The sequence below is a fragment of the Epinephelus moara genome, chromosome 8, assembly GCF_006386435.1.
Source record: "Epinephelus moara isolate mb chromosome 8, YSFRI_EMoa_1.0, whole genome shotgun sequence".
Classification (NCBI taxonomy): domain Eukaryota; kingdom Metazoa; phylum Chordata; class Actinopteri; order Perciformes; family Serranidae; genus Epinephelus; species Epinephelus moara.
This window is the reverse complement of record NC_065513.1, coordinates 45,243,927-45,257,648: the sequence shown is the minus strand read 5'-3', so window position 1 is coordinate 45,257,648 and position 13,722 is coordinate 45,243,927. Positions and strand designations below refer to the sequence as shown.

Here is a 13,722-nt window from a genome sequence, read left to right as displayed (position 1 = left end):
TAAAGCAAAACTGCACATTTCAGAGTGGCCTTTTATTGTGGCCAGCCTAAGGCACACCTGTGCAATAACCATGCTGTCTAATCAGCATCTTGATATGCCACACCTGTGAGGTGGGATGGATTATCTCGGCTCACTAACACAGATTTAGACAGAATCGTGAACAATATTTGAGGGAATTGGTCTTATGTGTATGTAGAAAAAGTTTTAGATCTTTGAGTTCAGCTCACAAAAAATGGGAGCAAAAACAAAAGTGTTGCGTTTATATTTTTGTTCAGTGTAGATGTGTATTTGGTGTGTATATAGATGTGTATTTGGTGTGTATATAGATGTGTGTTTGGTGAGTATATGTTTACAGTGTGTGTAGTTTGATCAGTGTCAGATTAATTTCAGGACTCGTGTCCTTTGATTTATAGAATAATGATTTTCTCTATAAAAACAGTTTCTTCTGCAAAATAAAATTTGAAATTAATAAATTTAGTTTATTAATAATTTCTGATGCACAAATATAAATTATGTTAATAATATTTTTTTCCTCTTAATAATAAAAAAATAAAACAATAAAGACAGAGGGACAAAGGACAGGAGGACAGAGAGATAGAGGACAGAGAACAGAGGGACAAAAAGACAGAGGACAAGAGGACAGGAGGACAGAGAGATAGAGGACAGAGGACAGAGGGACAGAAAGACAGAGGGCAAGAGGACAGGAGGACAGAGGGGTAAAGGGCAGAGGGATAGAGGACAAGAGGACAGTAGGACAGAGGGACAGGAGGACAGAGAACAGAGGAACAGAAAGACAGAGGACAAGAGGACAGGAGGACAGATGGACAGAAGGACAAGAGGACAGAGGGACAGAGGACAGGAGGACAGAGGGACAGAAGGACTGAGGGATGGAGGACACAGAGACAGTTGGACAGAGGGACAAAGGACAGGAGGACAGAGTGACAGGACAGGAGGACAGAGGGACAGAGGACAAAAGGACAGGAGGACAGAGGGACAGAAGGACAGAGGGACAGGAGGGCAGAGGGACAGGAGGACAGAGGGTCGTCCTCTGCTCTAAAGCCTCTGAGACAGACTGATTGTGATGTTAAATGATAATGAAATCAGATGTTGTTGTTGTTGTTGTTGTTTGTTTGTTTGTCTGTCACACATGATGTGTTCAAGAACCGTCAGAAATGTGCAGCTCTGACGATAATCAGTGTTTTTACAGTGTCGGATCATTTTAGTGACGTTCAAAGAAACAACATGTTTAAGACCGACGCAGGACGACACCTTTAAGCCCCGCCCCCTGGAGCGGACACTCCACCTGAACGTTAACGTGTAGAGGAATGAACGATCTCGCCGGACGGATTATGACTGCTCTGATGATACTTGTTCAAAAAGATGATGTCATCATCACTGGTTCTGTTACGACATCCACATGATGTTGTTGTTGTTGACTGTTTGGGAAAAACAAAGAAAAATAGCCTGTGCACAGTAATGTGGGTATACACACATGTATACACACTGTGTGTGTGTGTGTGTGTGTGTGTGTGTGTGTGCGTGTGTGTGAAAGTGGGTTAGCAGGTTAGCACCGGATCAACTGGAAAGAGGCTAACACAAGCTAAGCTAGCCTACAGCTAAAATAGCTGACCTGCTAAACTACCTGTCGCCATAGAAACCACACACACACACACACACACACACACACACACACACACACACAGTAATCTCCTGTAACCTGTCCATCTCAGTCATTTTATCTGTATTTAAAGAGTAAATATATAAAGAGCAAAATATATAAAGTGTAAATATATAAAGAGCAAAATATATAAAGTGTAAATATATAAAGAGTAAATATATAAAGTGTAAATATATAAAGAGTAAATATATAAAGTGTAAATATATAAAGAGCAAAATATATAGAGTAAATATATAAAGAGTAAATATATAAACAGCAAAATATATAAAGTGTAAATATATAAAGAGCAAAATATATAAAGTGTAAATATATAGAGTAAATATATAAAGAGCAAAATATATAAAGAGTAAATATATAAAGAATAAATATATAAAGAGCAAAATATATAAAGAGTAAATATATAAAGAGCAAAATATATAAAGAGTAAATATATAAAGAATAAATATATAAAGTGTAAATATATAAAGAGCAAAATATATAAAGAGTACATATATAAAGAGTAAATATATAAAGTGTAAACATAAAAAATGTAAATATATAAAGTGTAAATATATAAAGAGTAAATATGTAGAGGTAGATTATTTGGAGCTCAGATTTGTTCACGTGAACTTTAGTTTATTTAAAGTGAAACATTTTACAGATGAACATCTGAACTTTGTTTATCTTTGAGCTGTTCTATGTGTCTGTAAATAAAAACAAACATATTTTAATATTTAATCATCTATATTTGTGTTTTTGTTTGTTTTCAGTTTCCTGTTCTTTTTATTTTAAACTACAGTCAGCCCTCTTTTTTCTTTTCTTCCTCTCCCACCTGAATCGTGCCGACGTTCTCGTCCTCACCCCACCTCCTCTTCCTCCTCTTTCTCCTTCTCCTCTTCCTCCACCTTTCTCACTCTCTTTCTCCCCGTCAGCCGTGCGACCCTGCCGCCTCACCTGCCGCAGCAGGTCACGCTCACGACGCTCGCCGCCACGGCGACGAGGGAAGAACCTTACCATGAAGACGTGGCTGAGGACGCCACAGACGGAGACAGACGAAGACACATGCTGATGTCCAAGTGTGACCAGAGAAGACGAGACAGGAGAGAGTGTGTCCACTGAGAGGACAGAAGAAGAACTGACTGACTGACAGATGAAGGGGAGGAGTTTATATGGAGGGGGAGGAGCTTATAGTGAGAGCCCCACCCCTCGCCCCTCCTCTCTGTCTTGTACAGACTCAGTGTGTCTCTCAGACTGAAACTGTTGGCCACAGGTTGTAACACACAGAGTGGGTATTTATCAGAAAGCAGAAATATATAGACAGCAAATATGCACACACACACATATATATATATATATGTGTGTGTGTGTGTGTGTGTGTGTGTGTGTATATATACATACACACACTGACAGATAAAACATAAATAAATAAACCAAGTGTTTTTGTTCCGTCCAATCAGAGTGACTCATTAACTCATCACACCACGTCCACAGTGAACGCACCAATCAGGAGGCAGATGAGTCAGTGAGCTGAGGGGGAGGGGCCTGGGTCAGAGTGACCTGGCAGTGTGACATCATCACTGTGACATCAGTGTCACCTTTCACCCAGTGAACCATCAGACTCTGACACCTGAAGCTAACGAATCCAGAACCATCGGCCCTCTGAAGGCTGGATCCAGAACTGTCTGTCCTCTGAGGGCTGAATCCAGAACCATCGGCCCTCTGAGGGCTGGATCAGGGCTGAATCCAGAACCATCGGCCCTCTGAGGGCTGGATCCGGAACCATCGGCCCTCTGAGGGCTGGATCCAGAACTGTCTGTCCTCTGAGGGCTGAATCCAGAGCCATCGGCCCTCAGAAGGCTGGATCCAGAACCATCGGCCCTCTGAGGGCTGGATCCAGAACTGTCTGTCCTCTGAGGGCTGAATCCAGAACCACCAGAACTGTCTGTCCTCTGAGGGCTGAATCCAGAACCATCGGCCCTACTGAAGGCTGGATCCAGAACCATCGGCCCTCTGAGGGCTGGATCCAGAACCATCGGCCCTCTGAGGGCTGGATCCAGAACTGTCTGTCCTCTGAGGGCTGGATCCAGAACTGTCTGTCCTCTGAGGGCTGAATCCAGAACCATCGGCCCTCAGAAGGCTGGATCCAGAACCATCGGCCCTCTGAGAGCTGGATCCAGAACCATCGGCCCTACTGAGGGCTGAATCCAGAACCATTGGCCCTCTGAAGGCTGGATCCAGAACCATCGGCCCTCTGAGGGCTGAATCCAGAACCATCGGCCTCTGAAGACTGGATCCAGAACCATTGGCTCTCTGAAGGCTGAATCCAGAACCCGTCTCTAACCTGTCCTCTGTTGGACAGAACCCACCTGTCCTCTGTTGGACAGAACCCGTCTCTAACCTGTCCTCTGTTGGACAGAACCCGTTGCTAACCTGTCCTCTGTTCGACAGAACCCGTCACTAGCATGTCCTCTGTTGGACAGAACCCGTAGCTAACCTGTCCTCTGTTGGACAGAACCCGTCACTAGCCTGTCCTCTGTTGGACAGAACCCGTAGCTAACCTGTCCTCTGTTGGACAGAACCCGTCTCTAACCTGTCCTCTGTTGGACAGAACCCGTCTCTAACCTGTCCTCTGTTCGACAGAACCCGCCTCTAACCTGTCCTCTGTTCAACAGAACCCATCTCTAACCTGTCCTCTGTTGGACAGAACCCGTCACTAGCCTGTCCTCTGTTGGACAGAACCCGTTGCTAACCTGTCCTCTGTTGGACGGAACCCGTCTCTAACCTGTCCTCTGTTGGACGGAACCCGTCTCTAGCCTGTCCTCTGTTGGACAGAACCCGTCCCTAACCTGTCCTCTGTTGGACGGAACCCGTCTCTAGCCTGTCCTCTGTTGGACAGAACCCATAGCTAACCTGTCCTCTGTTGGACAGAACCCATCCCTAACCTGTCCTCTGTTGGACGGAACCCGTCTCTAGCCTGTCCTCTGTTGGACAGAACCCGCCTCTAGCCTGTCCTCTGTTGGACAGCAGTGGGACGAGTGGTATCTCTGACAAATGAACTGTCGTCAGTCCTCCAGAACAAACAGAACCCTAACAGAGACTATATGACCTGCTGAGAGGAGGAGGAAGATGAAGATGAAGAGGAGGAGAAAGACGAGGAGGAAGAGGAAGATGAAGATGAAGATGACGAGGAAGAGGGGGAGGAAGATGAAGATGAAGTGGAAGACTTCCTGAGATATCAATATCTCGTTGTGGGGTGCCAGGGAGTCCCTCAGCCGGGAGACATCTTGATTGAAATCATGTCTTTCAAACCGTCAGAAGAATAAATGGAAAGTATTTGGCAGATCCGCCTCCTCAACCCCATTTATACTAATAAGCTGCCTCATCTTATCATCCTGCTGATTGAGGGAGGCCATAGACTTGATCCCCTGCCACGCTGACCTCAGGTCTTCCTTTAAGTACTGGTTCTCTAGCTTTTCCTTGTACTTGGTCTTTGCTTTAGCTATTTCAGCTTTAACTTCTTTGGAGACCACCTTTTTCTCCTGAGGGTCCCCAATAGTGCTACACGATTAATCTAATCCCGATGTCAGGCTGTGCGATTACATAACCGCATTAAAGGCTGCGATTTGCGATTTAATGTAAATCAGTGTTAACGTGTGTGCTTGTGAACGTGACTGCCTCTCCTGTAGTGTAGAGTTTGTTGATATCACGCCCACAAGCTATCCTGGTGTGTGCAGCACGTATGGTCAGGTGACCAGCCGGCGTGCAGCAGTGACCAACACAGACACAAAAAACACAACGTCTATTACATGGCGATACTTTGGATTCAGGTACGGCGACGTTGAACAGAAAGACGTGCTGTGTGAAAGTTTAAAAGTTAAAGTCGCCACGTCCGGCGGCAACACGACCAATCTATATCAGCACTTGAGACAGCACAGAGAAAGGTAGGAAGAGTGCATGTGAGAGAAAGACAAGCCGTGTAACGTTCAAGACAAAGAGACAACTGAAAGACACCAGAGCCTCATAAAACAACATCCAAGCACAGTTACGCAAACATCTGTAAGTGTCACAGGGAAATCATGGACTCCATAACAAACTATATAACAAATGAAAAATTGAGCAATTTTGCTCGGGTTCGGCCCACTTGACATGCTGTTGTGTTGTGCTATGGCGTGCTGGAATTTGTCATTTACGTGACAATGCCTGAACGCAACGCAGTCTCGCTCCGCTGTGTGTACAGTGTCGTGCTGCGCTGCTGTGTGAGCAGCATGTTTGACTGTGCTCAGTCTGTTGATGGTCATTGACACACTGTCTGTCCATAACAATAACTCTGTCAGGTCAGTGCTCCCCTGATATAATGTAGGGAAACACTGAATCAAGCAACAAGACTCATGATACCATTTATTTATTACATTGTAATCACAATCGCAAATCACGTGATTGTCCACTCAAATCGCAATCGCACATTTTTATCAAATGGTGCAGGACTAGTCCCCAACAAAGGTCTTCTTTTTGTTTATAGCAAATTTAAGATCTTTGGTTACCCAAGGTTTGTTATTAGGAAAGATAAACACCTGTTTAGTAGGGATTGCCAAATCCACCCAAAAAGGAATGAAACAGTTGCAGTGAGTACATCAATATTGTTATCACAAGCATCAATAAAGCACTGCCAGTCCGTACAATCAAAACAAGCTTGGAGGGAGGAGATACTCTCCTGTGTCCATATCTCGATGGTCTTCTCCTCTACCTCCTGACGCCTGAAGCACAGTTTATATGAGCGCAATAAAAAGATGCTCACATTTCCATAACACACATCAACAGTAGAATTTTTTAGTGTGGTGGGGCAATTACATATTGTTCAAATGTCCCTAGGACTCTGTCCAACTGGACATGATTCAAGCCCCCCTGGAAAGAGAGTCCAGCTTGTGTGACAGATCTACTATCAGCTGAGTGGCAGCACTGGCGTTGGCTCAGGGCTGAATGTACACAAGGGTAAAAAACAGTTGGGGGAATTCACGTGGTGGATAAAAAGGGCGTAAGGAGACACAAAGTGGTTCTATGTCCAGGGTACATATCCTCTCGCGCACAATGATGTTATTACAGTACCTTTGACTTACATAGAAGCAGACACCTCCTCCGCAGTTTTTCCCCATCGCCTCTGAGGACCAGTCCAGTCTAATGGGACAGCCGAATCCAGCGAGGGCCAAGTCACTCTCATTAAGCCACGTCTCGGTGATGGCGAGTAGGCAACACTCAGTAATTTCCTGTTTGTACCGTGCCCAGATCTCCAACTCGTCTACGTTGCGCCTTAGAGATTGCGTGTTTGACAAGAAGACCAAAGGCAACGGGGGTAGCTGGCGTCTGTTATTCAGACAGAGTTTTTTCATTTTGTGGTGAATACTGCCTCTCCTTCCTTTTTTCCGCCACGAGGATCAGCGTGGAGATCTATTGTCCCGCAGGAAAGGGACGAAGATCTCCGCTGGAATATTAGTCGGGACCTCATCACTTGCTGAGAAACTAAGAGACAGACGGCGCTCTCTGGTGATAATGATCCGGTCACCATCTTGGAGAACCGGCTTCTCCCCTTGACAGGCGCTACAGACTAGCGCCACAATGAAGAAGAATGCAAAATCCACATATCGGTCCTCCGCACTTTTCCACGCACACTGAACGTTAAAAGACAGATTTAAAAACAGTAAAAGACGGTGGAAACTGTCGTGGGTCGCACACGCTGGAGTGCCCCGACACACACACTTCCACGAGAAATGAAGAGGAAGATGAAGAGGAGGAAGATAAAGAGGAGGAGGAGGGCGAAGAGGAAGGAGGAGGACGAGGAGGAGGACGGGTAGGATAGAGATAGGGTCTCCAACCTGTGTGGGCGTGGCCAGGTGGGGCGGAGCCTCTTCATCCTGCTGGCCCTTCCTCCTGTAGTGCTGGTAACCAAGGTAACCTCCACCTGTCACTAACAGAAGAGGGAGGGGCCGGGGGCGGGGCAGCAAGCCATGACCTGGAAACAGAGAGAGCTGATTGGTCCAAGAGATTCGACCCAGAATCCTGCTGTTCCTATACTTGTCCTATTCTAGTTCTGCTGGTTCTATGCTGGTTCTACTGGTTCTATACTGGTTCTACTGGCTCTATGCTGGTTCTATACTGATTCTACTGGTTCTATGCTGGTTCTATACTGATTCTACTGGTTCTATACTGGTTCTATGCTGGTTCTACTGGTTCTATGCTGGTTCTACTGTTCTATACTGGTTCTACTGGTTCTATACTGATTCTATGCTGGTTCTACTGGTTCTATACTGGTTCTATGCTGGTGCTATCCTGGTTCTATGTTGGTTCTATACTGGTTCTATGCTGGTTCTACTGGTTCTATACTGGTTCTATACTGGTTCTACTGGCTCTATGCTGGTTCTATGCTGGTTCTACTGGTTCTATGCTGGTTCTATGCTGGTTCTATGCTGGTTCTATGTTGGTTCTATGTTGGTTCTTTACTGGTTCTATGCTGGTTCTACTGGTTCTATGCTGGTTCTATACTAATTCTATGCTGGTTCTATGCTGGTTCTACTGGTTCTATAGTGGTTCTATGCTGGTTCTACTGTTCTATACTGGTTCTATGCTGGTTCTGCTGGTTCTATACTGTTTCTATGCTGGTTCTACTGGTTCTATACTGGTTCTACTGGTTCTATGCTGGTTCTATACTGGCTCTATGCTGGTTCTATGCTGGTTCTACTGGTTCTATACTGGTTCTGTGCTGGTTCTACTGGTTCTATGCTGGTTCTATACTGGTTCTACTGGTTCTATTCTGGTTTTACTGGTTCTATGCTGGTTCTACTGGTTCTATACTGGTTCTATGCTGGTTCTTTACTGGTTCTACTGGTTCTATACTAGTTCTACTGGTTCTATGCTGGTTCTACTGGTTCTATACTGGTTCTACTGGTTCTATGCTGGTTCTACACTGGTTCTATACTGATTCTACTGGTTCTATGCTGGTTCTGCTGGTTCTACTGGTTCTATGCTGGTTCTACTGGTTCTATACTGGTTCTATGCTGGTTCTATTGTTTCTATACTGGTTCTACTGGTTCTATACTGCTTCTATACTGTTTCTACTGCTTCTATACTGGTTCTACTGTTTCTATACTAGTTCTACTGGTTCTATACTAGTTCTATATTGGCTCTATACTGGTTTTACTGTTTCTATACTGGTTCTATGCTGGTTCTATGCTGGTTCTACTGGTTCTATACTGCTTCTATACTGTTTCTACTGGTTCTATACTGGTTCTATATTGGCTCTATACTGGTTCTATGCTGGTTCTATGCTGGTTCTACTGGTTCTATACTGGTTCTATGCTGGTTCTACTGTTTCTATACTGGTTCTACTGGTTCTATACTGCTTCTATACTGTTTCTACTGGTTCTATACTGGTTCTACTGTTTCTATACTGGTTCTACTGGTTCTATACTAGTTCTATATTGGCTCTATACTGGTTTTACTGTTTCTATACTGGTTCTACTGGTTCTATGCTGGTTCTACTGGTTCTATACTGTTTCTACTGGTTCTATATTGGCTCTATACTGGTTCTATGCTGGTTCTACTGGTTCTATACTGCTTCTATACTGTTTCTACTGGTTCTATACTGGTTCTATATTGGCTCTATACTGGTTCTACTAGTTCTATACTGGTTCTATACTGGGTCGATACTGGGTCGATACTGGTTCTATACTGTTTTTATACTGGGTCTATACTAGTTCTATACTGGTTTTAAACTGTTTTTATACTGGGTCTATACTGGTTCTATACTGGTTTTAAACTGTTTTTATACTGGGTCTATACTGGTTCTATACTGTTTTTATACTGGCTCGATACTGGTTCTACTGGTTCTATACTGTTTTTATACTGGTTCTATACTGGTTCTACTGGTTCCATACTGGTTTTACTGACTGTCTCTGAATGTGAGACTGACGACCTCCTTCACTGACACTGAACTGAAGGAGGAGGAGAGGGAGTAAAGAGAGAGCAGCAGGAGGAAGTGACAGGAAGAAGTGATGGAGGAGGAGGAGGTGATGAAGGAGGAGGTGATGATGGAGGAGGAGGAGGTGATGAAGGAGGAGGAGGAGGTCATAAAGGAGGAGGTGATGATGGAAGAGGAGGTGATGAAGGAGGAGGTGATGATGGAGGAGGAGGAGGTGATAAAGGAGGAGGTGATGATGGAAGAGGAGGTGATGAAGGAGGAGGAGGAGGTGATGAAGGAGGAGGTGATGAAGGAGGAGCAGTAAGACTGACCTGTACTGAGCGTTCTGCTGCAGCTCACTGAAGAAACTCTGTTAATAAAAATACATTATTGATACATTATTGATCTGTGCTGACACAATATTGATCTGTATTGACACATTATTGATCTGTGCTGATACAATATTGATCTGTATTGACACATTATTGATCTGTGCTGATACATTATTGATCTGTATTGACACATTATTATTGATCTGTGCTGATACATTATTGATCTGTATTGACACATTATTGATCTGTATTGACACATTATTGATCTGTGCTGATACATTATTGATCTGTGCTGATACATTATTGATCTGTATTGATACATTATTGATCTGTGCTGATACATTATTGATCTGTATTCATACATTATTGATCTGTGCTGACACATTATTGATCTGTATTGATACATTATTGATACATTATTGATCTGTATTGATACATCATTGATCTGTGCTGATACATTATTGATCTGTATTGAGACATTATTTATCTGTGCTATATTGATAATCAGCACCTTACCTACTACTTCCAAAATAATTGAAAAATGGATTTCCAAACGAATCATTGAATTCCTCGGCAATAGCCAAACTCCTTTACATCCCATGAAGTTTGGGTTTCGACCACACCACTCTACCGAGACTGTATTGACCATGTTCATGGAAAAACATCAAATGTCACCTAGATAAAAATGGATGTGTTGGTGCCGTATTCCTAGATTTAAAAAGAGCTTTCGACACCGTCAACCAGAAGGTGCTTCTATCTAAATTGTCCTGATTAAATTTTTCTACCCAAACTATTAATTGGTTTGACTCATACCTGTCACACAGAGAACAATGCACTGTGGTGGACGGTGCCAGCTCCTCTTGCATGGGTTGTCCAGTAGGGGTCCCCCAAGGGTCCATACTGGGTCCCATTTTATTTTCATTGTATATTAATGATTTACCTGATTTTTGTTTACATGTGGATGTCCAACTTTACACTGACGACACTGTAATTTTTACTAAAGCTAAAAATCCTGAGGAGGCAGCACGTGTGCTCTCAATAGCTCTTACACACATACGAGCATGGCTTACTAGATCGTGTCTTATCTTAAATGCAAAAAAACCTGTTTGTTTATTTTTGTCGAAGCAACCTTCTACTACCATGCTTTCTCACTCTGGTGTTTTTTGGGGCACAGAAGAGTTGAATGTTGTTAATGAGTTTAAATACTTAGATGTGATTATAGACTCTAAACTAAATTCCATCTTTATAACTTTAAGCAAATGAGAGGTTCCCTATCAGCTGCAGCTGCTCTGATGTTTTTGCACTCTATGATACTTTCACATATGAGCTACTGCATCACCAGCTGGTCCATGTCAGGTTCTACTATCCTGAAACCAGTTGAGCTTCTGTACAAAAAAACATTCAAAACTCTAGACAAAAAACCTTTTTCTTATCATCACTGCAACATCTTAGGGAAATATAACTTGCTGAGTTTTCTTAATTTTTGTAAATTCTTCTCTGTATGCCTAATATATAAAGTGCTCCATGGCCTGGCACCACCCCCACTGAAACAGTTCATTAGATACAGACAGACTTGGACCACCAGAGCTGTTGCTAACAAGGACTGTGAGGTTCCCTTCAGAAAAACCTCCTTCAGCCAAAACGCCCTGTCTATTAAAGGGAGTGCAGCTTGGAACAGCCCTCTACCATAAGGGAATGTCCCACCCTGGCCACCTTCAAGAGCCACCTGAAGGTGTGGCTTAGAGAGAACCAAACGTGCAATCACCCCTAACTGCTTGCTGTACTGTATTAACTCCCTGTTGTAATGCATACTTATGCATTGTCCTGTTTTCTCCTGTAACTGCTTTCTGTTTCTTTTTTTGTTTTAAATAACAAACTTTTAATACTGTATATCTCTTGTTCTTTTGTATTGTAAAATCAACCTGCTTAAAGGACTCCAGATGGAAATTAGCCCGCAGGCTACAATCTGGCATATTTACGTGTGCTGTCGTACATGTTCATTAATATGCGTTGTCCTGATTTTCTAAATAAATAAATAAATGATATTGGTTATTGATTCCTCACATCATCCTGCTGCTGTGAACAGTTTAAATAAAGATTCAATTAGATGAAGATAAAAAAAACACGCCTGAGACTGCTGTCAGTCAGTCAGTCCATCAGTCAGTCCATCAGGTCACAGTAAGTGAAACCTCCTCAGTCTGCTGAGGGTTAATGATGATCACATGAGGACACTTGTCTCTGTGGGACCCTTGACTGAGAAACACCCTCTGACCCAGAGCAGCTTCAGTCAGCTCCCGTTCACCTGTTCCTGTGACGTAATCAGGTGTATGTGAAACACGTGGTTCGTGTTACCTGAGCCGAAACCTTTATCCCTCTCATTCACACACTCTTAACCCGTCTGACGTCACACTCAACACACCAGCTGCATGTTGTCATCAAATGTTAATTTGATACAAACTCTGAGCGGGGTCCGGTGGAGTCATACGTCATTAACACACAGCGTCACTAACACCACACAAACGTCACACGGTCATGACGTGTTCGCCTCGAGGCTGCAGAGTGAAGACGTCACTGACGTAGCTGTGTTTACTTTAAAGAACCAAAACAAAAGTGAATACCTGACAGACAGTCCGCTGTACACCCTCCGCCAGGCCGCCGCCATGTTGTTTGTGGAGGTGACGCAGCACGTCGTGCGTCACTATGCAGAGGAGAGCCAGCATTTCCCCGAGTCAAGTCTGTCAGGTGTCAGCAGATGTCTCTCCACTTTGCTCTTTCTGTAAAGCTGAAAGCGAATCGATTTCTCATCTATTCTACACTTGTTCCTTTTCTCGAGAATTTTGGACTGATGCTGCTCTACTGATTTTCTCAGCGTTTAATATGCTGACACCAATATCAGAAGAAATGGTCTTGTTTCTGTGCTGTAATACAGACATACAACCTATTAACTGTGCTCTCAAAGCCATCTGTCTTACTGGCAAGTTTCACATTCATAAATCTAGAATCACTCAGACTAAACCTAACGTAAATTTATTTCGTGTCGAATTACAATATCTCTTTGCTTGTCTCCAATTAAAATAACTAAAAACAAGAAAGCTTTTAAGACCTCAAATAATTGGTAAAATCCTATGTATTGAATTAATCTAAATGTGTGATATGTAACAAAACTTATGAGGCTGTTCGGCATATGGTATAGTTTTTCCCTCGTACACCTTATTGTTGGGACATGTTTTCTTTTCCTTCTTATGTTTTTAGCATATTAGTTATTTTCTGTTCCTTTTGGCTTATGTTTTTAGCATATTAGTTATTTTCTGTTCCTTTTGGTTATGTCATTTTACGTGTTATTAATGTCTTTTTGAAGGATGTTACAGAGTAGCAACATGTTAATCAACAATGCGTTGTTATGAATACACATCCAATGTTCTGCAATACGTTGTTATAATTGCATTTAATGTAATGCAATGTCAAGTCTATTAATAAAGGATTAAAAAAAAAAAAAAAAGTCTGTCAGGTGAAACTGCGGCAGCTGCTGCCTGTCAGGTAAGGCTAATGATACCGGAAGTTCATGTTAATGATGAAGATGAAGATTAAACCGAGCTGATGGATGAAGATTAAAGCTGAATGTTAATAAGTTCATCACAGACGGGTTTTATTTCTCACAATATGGCCTCTAAACACAGATGACGTCACACGGCGGGGGTGGGGGTGGGGGTCAGATATGAATGAGACAAACACCAGAGTCATCCTCCAGTCAATCAATTCAATCAATTTTATTTATAAAGCCCAAT

The 13,722-nt window shown here is 43.0% G+C and overlaps 1 protein-coding gene and 1 long non-coding RNA gene across 2 annotated transcripts in view; both read right to left on the bottom strand.

Moving 5' to 3' along the window:
- Positions 1-2,783, bottom strand: part of LOC126394684 (uncharacterized) — a 12,655-nt gene extending 9,872 nt beyond the window's left edge. The window contains exon 1 of the long non-coding RNA XR_007570386.1: positions 2,672-2,783. This is a non-coding gene — a long non-coding RNA (uncharacterized LOC126394684). The remainder of the gene's footprint in view (positions 1-2,671) is intronic.
- The window catches only part of pisd (phosphatidylserine decarboxylase), a 46,141-nt gene extending 33,490 nt beyond the window's left edge, over positions 1-12,651 (bottom strand). The window contains exons 1-3 of the mRNA XM_050052073.1: positions 12,556-12,651; positions 9,938-9,975; positions 7,525-7,661 (exon numbers count right to left, since the gene is read on the bottom strand). Coding sequence (XP_049908030.1) covers positions 7,525-7,661; positions 9,938-9,975; positions 12,556-12,599 — 219 coding nt within the window. The 5' untranslated portion in view covers positions 12,600-12,651. The remainder of the gene's footprint in view (positions 1-7,524; positions 7,662-9,937; positions 9,976-12,555) is intronic.
- Between the last annotated feature and the right edge of the window lie 1,071 nt (positions 12,652-13,722).